Raw genomic sequence first — 13,194 nt, 5'->3', positions numbered from 1 at the left:
TTGAACAAATCCATGTTTATAAAATGAAAGGACTTTTGTAGTAGACACGGTGTTATTTGGCTTGAAGGTAGGGCTGGAAATGAGTCGAGTCGAGTCGAACCCGTCGTCAACTCGACTCGACTCGATAAGAATTGGTTTAGCTCGAAACTCGACTCGAGTTCGACACAAACTTTTTTTTAAGCTCGAACTCGACTCGTTTTAAGTTCTTGAACAACTCGGTTTAACTCGTTAGGTTCAGTTCGTTAGGTTCAGTTTGTTTACTTCACGGACTAAAAAATCATTTTTTAAAGTTTAATTTTTTTTATTATATTTGACATTTTAAATTATTCTTTTTAAAGGAAAAATATTAAAACAAAATAAGGCTTTCAAGAACTTAAAAATATATATATGATTTAAAAATATTATATATATATATATATATATATATATATATATATATATATATATATATATATATATATATATATATATATTATATATATATATATATATATATATATATATATTATATATATATATATATATATATATATATATATATATATATATATATATATATATATATATATATAATCGAGTCGACTCATGAACCTAACGAGTCGAACTATACATAACTCAAGTTCAGCTCATTTATTTTGCGAACTTAGTTTTGAGCTCAAGTTCGACTCATTTGGTTCATGAACCAAGTCCAACGAATTAATTATCGAATCGAGTCTCGAACTATTTTCGAGTTGGTTTGGTTCATTTCCAGCCCTACTTGAAGGAGACTTTGGTTTGTTTGTCCTTTTGCATGCATCACATAACCTATATTTGATTTAAAAAAATCTTTAGTAACCTAATGACAAGGTCATTCTTAACTAATTTATTATTTTTAAATATGAGAAAGTTAATAATTTGATATTTTTTTAGACATTAAATTGAATTTAAACTTTTTACATCTCTATGTATAAAAATATCATAGGAATATCATTTTACGAGAAGATTAAGAAAAATTTACAATATGGTTGAATAGTTTATATTGAACTATATTATTTCTATATATTTTTTTTATTTTTTTTATTTTTCCTAATTCGTATGTATTCCTTATATTATTCTATTGAAATTTATTTATGGTATTTTTATTTTGTTTAGTTATTAATGATTTTTTTATTTCGTTAGATTTAATTTATAATAATTAAATCAAATAAAAATGTGTATGTATGATTTACGATTCTTTATTTATTAAAGAACAATTATGCTATAAAATAATTTTGTAAATGAAAAATAATAGTTGATATATAAATGATTAAAAAATCATCTACTTAAAATATCTATTTTTATTTTGACAACAACGGATTTTAATTATATTTTCACTATATATTGAAATTGGTTATAACAATTAAAATATGAGTATTATTGTAAACCAGAAGTTTACAAACCACACTTAAGTGTATTGTTGGTAAATCTCAAATGTATTATGATGCAATAACTAGTATTGAGGAACCAAAAGATTCTTCAATACAATAAAATGTGTGTGTTTCTATAGGAAATTATAATTTTGAGAAATTGAGTTTTTCATGACATTAATTGTTGTATCGATAAAAATATTATGCAAATATTTATTGTCTACTCAGGATCATAAGTTTATGAAGTTGTTTTCTCATACTAAGATTTTAATTTTTGAATTTTTCAGAACTTTCTTAATAAGTATCACATGTATTATTAAAGTTTATATTGAACATCTTGTAGCATATGTTCATATAAAATGGACTTGAAGATTCATTTTTTAGACGTCTAAAGTTGATTGTATGGTTGATACTTGTGAGATCATAAATTCTAAATTGGATATTTGAAACACACAAATTGTTTTAAGTTAATACCCTAATATATCGCATCTAAATAAAGTTCTAGATGTGTTATTATTATTCAATTGCTCCAACATAGTACGCTAAGATGAGTTTTAAAAGAATTTAGAGAAAATGCATTTTATACTAATCTTGTACTTGAGGATATATCTTGATCCCATAATTGGATACTTGTTTGAAGCTTAGTGGACTTATTAACAATTGATAAATTAATTTTCTCAATATTAAGGGAAGTGAGTGAGTAGCTGAAAATGTGAACAAAAAATTCAAATTAACAATTCAAAACAAAATATTATTATATCATTTTAATCCTCGAAATTCAAAACACATTTCATTTGCAAAGTTTATGAAAAAAATTATCAGCTGTGAATACTCCCTCAAAGTGAATTATTCTATTGGACAATGTAATATTGTAAATGCACCTGAAGCGTGGTAGAAAAGTCGCTTCCAATGTAAAAGTCTTTTACCTAGAAAAGAAATTAAAGTTGAATATGAATGGTGAAATTGTGAGATACAAAACTTGAGTTGTTGCTTAGTGATTTTCACAAAGATATAAGATTTATTTTGATGAAACACATCCACTTGCAGTGGATGCAATTTAATTTTTGATATTTAATTAGCCTTGTAGCACATGAGAGGCTTAATTTGAATATAATGGATGTTGTAACAACTTATTTGTATGGATCATTTGATAATGAGATTTACATTAAACTCCCCAAGTGTTTAATATATTAGAGATACATAACTTTTGATCTCGAGAAAACTACTCCATCAAATTGAATAAGTCTCTCTATGGATTTAAACAATCTTGACGCATGTGGTATAATCATCTTAGTAAATATTTGTTAAGGGGAAGATATACAAATAACTCTCATTTATCCTTGTATTTTTATAAAAAGACCTGGAAAATAATTTGCAATAGTAGTTGTTTATGTGGATGACATAAGTATTATTAGAACTCCTGAAGAGCTTTCAAAAGATATAAATTGTTTAAATAAATTGTTTGAGATGAGGGACTTGGGAAAGGCAAAGTCCTTACTAAGTGAAAATTCAAAAAATGAAATTTTATACACCAAGAAGCTTATTAAAGCAAAAGTGATAAATGTTTTTATATGTACAAATCTCATATGTTATTTATCCCAATGATTGCTAGATCATTGGGTGAAGAAGATCCTTGCATATCTTAAGAAGAGGATGAAAAACAATACATGATGTACCATATCTTAGTATAATTCAAGCACTTGTGTATCTTTCTTATTATACACATCATGATATGATTCTTCACCTGCATGAAGATATTAGGATGAAGTTAGACATATACTTTGTTACCTTAGAGTTGAAAGTTCCATGTGAGATTCTCATAATGATATATCACAAACATATTACTAGTTTACCTGAGCTGGTACAACAATTTCATAGAGATTTGTGAAACAACCCATGACAACAACTTTCAAATCAAGCAGATATTTTAACACTACATAAAGTCACTACCAAGTAAAAATTTTAATCGATTATTACAAAATTTTAGTATTCAATATTGAAGAGATGGCTGTTATGTTAAGGGGGAGAATTAAATAAATTATGCACTCTTTTTCTCTTCACCGTGGTTTTGCCCCATAGGATTTTCATAGTAAGGTTTTTAACAAGATAGTTCCCTCACATAGGATTTTACACTCTTTTTCTTTCACTAAGATTTTTTCATTGGATTTTTTCTAGTAAGGTTTTAGTGTGTATTAATTTTTTGTTTACTATTTGTAAATCTAAATTACTATGTAAAGTTACACTTCAGAATAATAATACAAATCATTATTCTTTGTTCTCTAATCTTTTCTTCTTTCTTATCATTTTATAATAATTTATTTTATTATTTTATTATAATTCTTTCATATATGAAAATTTCAAAAACAAAAAAAAATACTTAAATTAGACGTTATTTCAAATAGTTTTTCATAAAAATCATTTTTAAAATTTATCTTTTTGAAAAAATTATGTTTTAATCTTCAATAATATATATTTATATTATATACTATCAAAATTAATTTCTCAATTTATAAATATTGAATTGTAATTTCTTGTGTTGAAATAGGTTGTTCGAAAGAAGTAAGGAAGTATCGAATAACCTAGTGTGTCGAGTTGTATTAGTGTGTCGAAGTGTCGAAGAACGTTGCTTCACACAGGATTTCGACTTATGCCTATTTTTTTAGTAATGTTAACTATCTTGGGCTTTTATAGTTTTTGGCTTTGGCTTAAGGAGCAAGCTAACCTAAATCTATAAATAGAGGGAGTAACCCTTATTCTTGTATGAAGAGAAGAGAGAACTCATAATATTGTATTAATAGAATTCCGCAGTTACAAAGTGAATAAAGAAGTTTTCCACAAGTTGTGGGCAGAGAGAAAACTCTGCAGAAAATATTCTTCTTCTCCTCCAACGTTCTTTCGTTATTTCCCAATTGTTTTTTTTTCTTTTCATTGTCATTGTGTGGTTGATAATAATCTTGTTCATCAAGATTGATTGAAATTCTCCATAGGTTGACGTGGATTTCCAACATCTGGTATCAAGAGCTCTGATTTGAGATGATTTGTGGAAAGAAAATCATGATGACAATGAATCATCCAAACATGCATTTTCCAGCGAATCTACCGATTCTCAAGAGCAATAATTATGAGAATTGATGCAAGCAGATGACGATTATGTTATGTTATCAAGATCTTTGGGATCTTATAAAGGAAGGAGTAACAACGCTTGTAGAAAATACGAAAGATCAAGAAAGGGCTTCACATAAAGAATTGAAAAAGAAAGATTATAAAGTTCTCTTTATAATCCATCAATGTGTTGATACAGATAACTTTGAAGAGGTTAGTGATTTAGAGTCAGCGAAAGAATCATGAGAAATTCTGGAGAAGTCGTTTGGAGGCGCGGAGAAGGTGAAAGAGGTGAGATTACAAACTCACAAAAGGACATATGAATTGCTTTAGATGGAAGACAATGAAAGCATAATTGATTTCTTCACTAAGGTTATGAAACTGGTGAATCAAATCAAGGTATGTGGAGAAGTGTTGACATCAAGATTTGTTGTTGGAAACATATTGAGGTCGTTGGGTATAAAGTTCGACCACGTGATAGTATCCATATAAGAGTCGAAAGATTTGTCAAAACTGACAAAGGAAGAGCTTTAAGGGATGCTTGAATCTCATGAATAAAAAATGTCTGAAAAGCTGTAGGAAAGTCAAAAGGTGATATGGCTTTGCAGGCGCAATCAACAAAAGAAAGGAAAGGCAAAGGAAATTGGAATGGTAACAAAGACAGAGGAGGATATAACAATTCGACTGGTCGATATCAGCAAGAAGGAAACTGGTCGAATCAGAGAAAACCCTATAACCAAGAAAACCAAAGAGGTGATGGTGCAGGTAGAGGAAGAAGTGGTGGTCAAAAGGCATACAAGAGTCACATTCAGTGTTATAATTGTCAGAAGCATGGTCACTATTCTAGTGATTGTCCAGAAAAGCAGAAGAATCAAGAAACTTATGCAAAGTTGGAGAAACATGAAGAAGAAAAGATGTTATTAAGGTTACAACGAGAGATAAAGAGGGATTCAAGGATTAGTGGTACTTTGACTCAATATGCTCATCACACATATCTGGAAGGAAAGATTGGTTTGTCAACATAAAACCCTAAATGAAGAACATGGTGAAATTTCCAAATGACAATACTCTAGCAACTAACGGTGTTGGTGATGTTCTGATTGTGAGGAAAGATGGCAAGAGGTCAATAATTTCAAATGTGTTGTACATACTAGGCATGAAGAGAAATCTGCTCGGCATATGACAATTAGTCGAAAAGAACTACAAGGTTTCGATCAAAGACAAGATGATGAGAGTTCTCGACTCAAATGGAAGGTTGATCTTGAAGGTTCCAATGTCTCAGAATAGAACCTTCAAGATTTAGCTCAATATGATGGAGCATAAGTGCCTTGCAACAACAACTAACAAAGATGAATAAATATGACATTATAGATTTGGCCATCTAAATTTCAAAGACATTAGAGATTTGAAGAGAATAAATATGGTTTTAGGATTACCAGAAATCGACATTCCAAACAAAGTGTTTGAAGAATGTTTGCAGGCGAAGCAGCACAAGAACAACTTCAGTAAGGATGTAGGAAGTAGGTCGAAGGCAATTCTTGAAGTCATATACTCTGATGTATGTGGTCCTATCCAGGTGGATTCGATCGGAGGTAACATATACTTTGTTACATTCATAGATGATTTTAGTCGAAAACCATGGGCTTACCTGATTAAAAAGAAAAGTGAAGTGACCGAGACACAAACGATCAGAAGCTCAAGATTCAGAGGACTGATGGTGGTGGAGAATATGTGTGGAAAGACTTCGACGTATTATGTGTGAAAGAATGGATTGTGCATGAGGTGGTGCCACCATACACTCCATAACAGAATGGAGTCGTAGAAAGGAAAAATAGAACCATCATGAATATGGTGAGAAGTATGTTAAAAGGCAGGCATTTACCCAAAGAATTATGGGGAGAAGCTGTGTCGACTATAACATATATCCTAAACAGACGTCCGACGAAGAAGCTAGAAGGAATCACGCCCGAAGAATGTTGGTATGGTATTAAGCCTAACTTGAGTCATCTGAAGGTGTTTGGATCTATAGTACATAGACATGTTCCATATCAATTGAGAAGAAAACTTGATGACAAGTTGAGTCAAATGATCTTGATAGGATTTCATTCGACTGGAGGATACAAGTTGTTCGACCCAATGAACAAGCAAGTGGTGATTAGTAGGGACGTGATGATAAATGAGCTTAAGGAATATGATTAGACAGAGAATTTTAAGAAGGATTCAGTGAGAATCTTATGGGATGAACCAGCTAATGAAGTTAAAAAAGAAGTTCGACAAGAAGTCAAAGGTGAAGCAGGGCTAAGCCCATTGTAGGTATGGTGAATAGATTCATGCAGAAGCCATAGATATCATATCTAGTAATGACGAAGAGGATACTAAGATATATGAAAGGAACTCTTGACTATGGCATAATAGGATACATTGACTTAAATTGATGTAATGATGCTAAGAATCGAAAATCCACAGTTGACTATATGTTTATGCTAGGTGATGTTGAAGTTCGAAAAATGAACTAGTACTAACATTATCATCATGTGAAATAAAATTTAAAAAACTTATAATATTTTAAAGAATATTTTTATATTATTTATATATATATATATATATATATATATATATATATATATATATATATATATATATAAATTAAAAAATCTATTATTTTAAATTGAAACAAACTAGCCCTAAATACTCCCTCAATTCTTTTTTATCACTAAATTTTAGTTTTTATATTTATTAATTAAATAATATATTTAAATAATACATAAACTAAAATCATTAATTATCTAATAAATTGAAAAGTCAAAATTTGTTTATAAAGGAATATGGAGTAATATTCAGTTAATTAATAATTCTCTTTTGAATCCAAGTACACAACACTTGTCTCCAGGTTTTCAAATGTGAGTCCCGGAAGATTTTACCGTTAAACAACCCAATGGGTGCTAAAAATTTGTTGTTCTATCTGGTAGGTAAGCATAAACAAGTTAAATATGCAAGGACTCAACGAATAATTAAACAGCTGTTCTAACCTCTAATTAAAAGTACAAAGAATCCACACAAGAATGAAATTACTAATACAATTTCCCTAGGGTCGACCAGCACTGTCGTAACTTGTCCAGTTTGTGGAAACCAGATGCCACAAAGCTTAGTCTAATTTCATCGAGGGTACATCAAGCATCGATAAATTTTATATCAAAGGTTTGAGGATGTATCTGCCAAACATTCAATGCTGCATACTCCTCTAAACACTCTTTCAACTGGGCTTCGCTGTACCCCTGTTCCAAAAGAAGAACTGTGGTCAGAATTTATTTGGCCATAAAAAAGAGAAAATGAAACAAGTATGGTATTAGAATAATTTGACCGGTAAGTTGTTAAAAAATAAAAATTTAGGGTTTTTAAAAGCAAAAAAAACGGCTTTGTTGGCAAATAGAAAACTTCACATAAATACCAAATGCTAATACATCTCTAGGTATTGTGATCAAGAAATCATCCGTGTAAAAACTAGGAATTGTGATCACTCAACCAAAGGCAACCTAAAAAAAGTCTCCAATGAAGTTTAGCCATAATTGGCCAATACTAATGAGCTTATGGTACTACTTTCAATGAATAAGTACTATAATCTTGATTGTTATAAGATTGTGTTTTACTGTTGAATATTTTCCTATTAACTTGGTCCCAATTGAGTCCAGTACAACAAGTTTGAAGTGGAAAACATTTTATATAACTATGGCAGATACAATTCAAATTCAAGCAGCAATATGAAGAATAAACTCACCTTCCGAGATATCCAATTCAATGCATCGCGATAGTTGACATCCATTTTGTGACTTCTAGCAGCTTCATCACGAAGTATTGAGTAAATGTCAGATATAGCATCCAGACCAGACCTTTGTCGGTCATCAGAGTACAAAGAGAATTTTGACATCTGCATTAACCTCAATGCCTCATCAACGTCACTCTGAGCAACAGTTTCAGCAAAACGGAGTCTTGCTAGGGCCTGTTCAGAAATTACAAATGGAACTCTAATTGCTTAGACAATATATGAAATAATATTCGGATGCTTACAGCTTCATTCTTTGGACTTATTAAAATAATTCTTTAAAGTCAAAACATATTAACCAAAGCCTACATAGTTTTAAATTTAAAAAATACACTTTGAATGATGTAATGATGAACTGAGATGTAAGCAGATAAATTATTAATCCCAAAATGAAAAGTCAATATAACCCCATATGACTATTAACTACCACCTCCCCCTCATCTTAACAGGTAAGATAAAGAAAAAGAAAATAAACACTTACAGCTGATATGCGGAGAATGCTGAGCAATGTTCTGACAGTCGTATAGGAATGTGGAGTGGTGGATTTAGCTTCTTCTTGACGAATGCTGGAGTAAGCACTGGCAATATACTCTTCCAGTTCCCTTGGGACAGTAGGAGACAATCTTCTAGCAGTTGATATGTATGCACTAGAGGAAAGAAACACAATTTAATTTTTAATTATTTCATCTAACAATTGACATATCATTGACAGGCTCTGAAATTATATGAGGATTCAGAATAAACATGCAATCTAATCAGCAACACATTTGCAGTAAACACCAATTATGTTGGGTAAAATGAAAAGCAGTTGCAGTTAGCACAATTCATATTCCATTCTTACCGTAGAACAGATGGTTCAAGAGGAGTGAATCCTAGTGCGGGGGACTCTTTGTTTTGGTGGACATAGACAACATGCCTTGCCATTTCAAGATCGTTATCCATATCAGCTCGATCTAGAATTAACCACAGTAAATCAAACCTTGATAGGAGGGCAGGTGGAAGATTAATATTTTCAGCAGGAGTTCTTCTTAGATCATATCTTCCCCTTCACAGTTAAAATGGATGAAATTAGATTAGTAAGCACAAAATGCTTGTATCTTGTATCATATCAATAAGGTGAAAAGAAATTATACCATGCCGGATTAGCTGCAGCAAGGACAGCAGTCCTTGCATTCAGTGATGTAGTGATACCAGCCTTGGCAATGCTAACAGTCTGTTGTTCCATAACTTCATGTATAGATGTACGATCAGATTCATCCATCTTGTCAAATTCATCAATGGCACATATGCCCATATCTGATAACACCTGAAATTCATAATTTTCTATCATCATCTACTACTGGTTTAAAGGACATAGATTGTATTGACTTAGAAGCAAGAGTAGCGATTTGATGCATGACTTGTTTCCTATCTTCATTTAGCAAGTGTGGGCAGCATATAATATGTTTTACCTAAATTTTCTAGGTTGTCAAACTAAAATAATTGCAAAATGGATGGACAAAATTACTAGACTTGAAAAAACAACTACATTACCAATGCTCCACCCTCCAAAACCATCTCATTTGTCACTGGATCTTTCTGAACAGCAGCAGTAAGTCCAACTCCACTACTTCCTTTTCCAGTGGTGTATACACCCCTGGGTGCTACATTGATTATGTGTTTAAGAAGCTGACTCTTGGCAACACCAGGATCCCCCATCAAACATATATGTAGATCTCCTCTAATCTGCAATTAAATGAAGTTTATAATATTTAGTTATTTAGTTGTGTACTCCAACACAGACAACATAAATTAAATCAAAAAAGCAGAACAAACTTAGCATAAAGTTTGAGGGAGGAAATAAAACAAAAATTTCATACAAATCACTAATACCATTACAATTTAATAAATGATATCATGTCTTTATCCCTAATAATTCAACATGATTATTTTTATGTAAATCTTAAGCTCCATTAAACATGTGCGCTTCAAATAATATGAAGTTTATTACCTTCATTCCATCTTTCAATTGCCGGTGGGGTGCACCAACAAGAAGCAGCAGCAGTGCTTTCTTAATATCTTCATGTCCAAAAATTTCAGGAGCTAGTGACCTTGCCAGCTTATCATAGATATCACCATCTTCTGCTAAACGTTTGATCTGCTCTTCCTCATCTCCTCTAAGTTCATATCTATGACATAATTAAATTATTAGGAAGCTGCATGTAACTACATTCCCCAAACTACTGTAATAAGATTAACTAGGCATAAATTTCATTGCGCGCAAACAAGTCATGACAATATCCCAGTAGACAGCAACCCAAGCAAAAAATGGAATAAAAAGTCCAAGAAGCACTGCTGTATTGGAAGTGGGGTAAAAATGAAGGGATTGGTTATTATAAAATAAAAGATCTGCAAGTGTAACTTACTCTTCATATTTTTTCTTAAAATGAGAAACAGACATGGCCTCTAAGTATGTGTCAGCAACTAGGCCAGCACGCATTGCTCTAAAACCAACATAAGGTATAGGAAGAAAAATCCCTGATAGTTCAACAACATCACCAGGAGCTACCTGATAATACACAATGAGCAAGTTAGTAAACAGTAGCAGAAATATAGCCAGTTAAACTTCAATATGTACACCAAATCATTGTAATTATTAATCATGATTAGTGCCCTGGTGTTTTATGAGATAACTTTATTCATATGATTGTCAGGTAAGGTCAAGTTCATATTAAAGGAATACAACTACATATTGACACAATTTCAGGTACTTGATAACAATTGACATAGTAATGTTAGTTCAGTTCCATTGGAAGGGAATAGCAAACCTTTCTAGTGAGTTCTCCCCTAAGATGAACAGTCATTGTTCGAGGAATATGACCCTTTGGAACATGTTCAGCTAACTCTTGGATTTTTGCCTGCAATTTAACCATTTAAAAACTCCTTATTCCATAGTTAATAAGCAATGATGCAGAACATGAAAAATAAAGTAATTAAGAATGTATCAGAATTTGATGGATCAAAAAATAGTACAAACCTCTTGAAATCTCAAAAACTTTGATGCTCTCAGTTGAAGGATGACATTACCCTTGTTCTTGTTCATGACACAACGCCTTGATGGACACTCAAACAAGGGCATGAATATTCTAGCTGTTACTTCCTGTTTAGAGAGGGGAGAAAACATCAAAGTTAAAAAACTCCAAAACAATCAAAGCCTTACCCAAATCCCAACAACAATGATAACAACCAAGTATTATCCCACTAAGTGGGTTTGGTTAGCCATACCCCACAACTGAGAAAAAAATCCATCCCAAAAATCTAACAAAGTTTAATCATACTTATAAATAAATTATAGTAGTAATACTTAACATAGTTGGTTAACCTTCTGACCTCCAAATCCTAATCCAGATACCAGAACTGAACAATTTCATTTCCTTTTCTATATAAAACAGTTCTCGCATTACTCTAATAAACTACCTGGTAAATTTCAAAGCCACAATCCTCACAGGTGTACACAGCAACCTGCATCAATGGTTTGACATCAGAGCATCGAGTGACTATACCAGCTAATCTTACAAGCTGGCCAATGTTTGAAGCTTTCACCTCCCTAATTGTAAAAGGCCGTCCTTTGGAAGATGCTTTAACATAAACTTCACTGCAAAATAACCCACAAATGTTTCAGTGGGTCTCACATATAAAAGCCAAGGCCAAAAATTAGCACAGAAAACAGGTTTTATAGTTTTTATGAAACAAATTAGCACAAAATAATACATCATTACAAAACCCTAGTAATTGAATAGCCCAAAAAATCTGGAGTCTTACAAAAAGCGTTTGATTTCAGAAGGCATCTTCTGGTGCGGGTCAGACCCATCAGCACCTTCAGTTCCTTCATCAGACCTCTGAGTCATCAAAATGTCATGGTCATCATCAATAAACGCCTCAGTAGGCTCCGGCATGAGCTCATCAATGGCATCAGCAAAAATCCCTACATATCTTCGAGTATTCTCAGTAACTCGCGTCAGAAATTCCTCATCTAGATCCTTGTACTGAAAAAAAAACACATCAGTTAAAATCATCAACGGTAACTAAAGCTTAGAACGCACAATCACAATACAGTGAAAGGTCAATAAAACTAACGTTCATTAAGTCGTCGAGATCAATTTCAACAGATCGAGTTTTGTGGTTCGCAACATCTTGCTGAAACGAAAGTAAACAAAAAAAAGTACAAATTAGGGTTAACAGTCGGTTTAGTATAGATGAATCGAAATGAAGAATTAACTAACCAGGATGTTGATGTACTTGGCTTCGCCATTAGCGTCTGCGAATTCGGAAAGAAACCGACTCGCTAGAACTGGATAAGAAAAAAAGAGGATTTAGGTTAAATTTAACCAAAAATGAACCTGAAGAAAAAATTGAAAGGAATGTAAGGGGAGTTTTACCTTTGTCTGAGGCAAAATCGACGCCTTTGGTGTTCATGGTTGAACTTCTCGGAGACGAAAACAGAGAGAGAGAGAGAGAGAGAGGTTGTGGCGGAGCGGTGGTAGTGAGTAGTGTTAGAGTTGGGTTGGGCGCGAAACTATAAGCGAAAGAGGGAACTTTTTGGCGGGAAAGTATATTCGATCTGATATGTGGAATCCTGTGTGGTTCCAGGGTGTTCCGCTATGGAAAACCGTTAGATTACAATAAGAGATTGTGAATAACTGTGATTTAGAATTAGTTTGTTTTTTTTTAATTGAGGTTTTTTTCAGAAATTTTATAAAAGATTTAAACCTAATTTTCGTTTGTTTAATGTTTTTTTTATTTAATTTGAAGCTAAGTTGAATGTCTTAAAATTTATATTTCAGATAAAATACTACAATTGATTTTTTATTCCAATGTTAAAGATAGTTTTTTTCAACAAAATATTTT

The 13,194-nt window shown here is 32.0% G+C and overlaps 1 protein-coding gene across 1 annotated transcript; it reads right to left on the bottom strand.

The window, feature by feature from the left end:
- Positions 1 to 7,357: 7,357 nt before the first annotated feature.
- Positions 7,358 to 12,893, bottom strand: LOC127132618 (DNA replication licensing factor MCM7). Its single transcript, XM_051061581.1, has 15 exons — positions 12,726 to 12,893; positions 12,570 to 12,637; positions 12,424 to 12,483; positions 12,109 to 12,332; positions 11,764 to 11,941; positions 11,324 to 11,446; positions 11,115 to 11,204; positions 10,713 to 10,855; positions 10,298 to 10,475; positions 9,841 to 10,032; positions 9,441 to 9,613; positions 9,149 to 9,352; positions 8,789 to 8,954; positions 8,263 to 8,484; positions 7,358 to 7,762 (listed from the first exon to the last, which is right to left on the bottom strand). The coding sequence occupies exons 1-15, from the start codon at positions 12,760 to 12,762 to the stop codon at positions 7,658 to 7,660; spliced, it is 2,163 nt and encodes a 720-aa protein (XP_050917538.1). The 5' UTR covers positions 12,763 to 12,893; the 3' UTR covers positions 7,358 to 7,657.
- Between the last annotated feature and the right edge of the window lie 301 nt (positions 12,894 to 13,194).

The sequence above is a fragment of the Lathyrus oleraceus genome, chromosome 3, assembly GCF_024323335.1.
Source record: "Lathyrus oleraceus cultivar Zhongwan6 chromosome 3, CAAS_Psat_ZW6_1.0, whole genome shotgun sequence".
In the NCBI taxonomy this organism is placed as follows: Eukaryota; Viridiplantae; Streptophyta; class Magnoliopsida; order Fabales; family Fabaceae; genus Lathyrus; species Lathyrus oleraceus.
The sequence above is the reverse complement of the archived record's forward strand: the minus strand, read 5'-3'. Positions and strand labels throughout refer to the sequence as shown.

Coding starts and splice junctions, on each gene's coding strand:
- LOC127132618 (XM_051061581.1), bottom strand. CDS start 12,762: ATGAACACCAAAGGCGTCGATTTTGCCTCAGACAAAG. Junction 11,205..11,323: donor AGTTTTTGAGATTTCAAGAG/GTTTGTACTATT, acceptor GTTAAATTGCAG/GCAAAAATCCAAGAGTTAGC. Junction 7,763..8,262: donor TGAATTGGATATCTCGGAAG/GTGAGTTTATTC, acceptor CTTTTGGAACAG/GGGTACAGCGAAGCCCAGTT.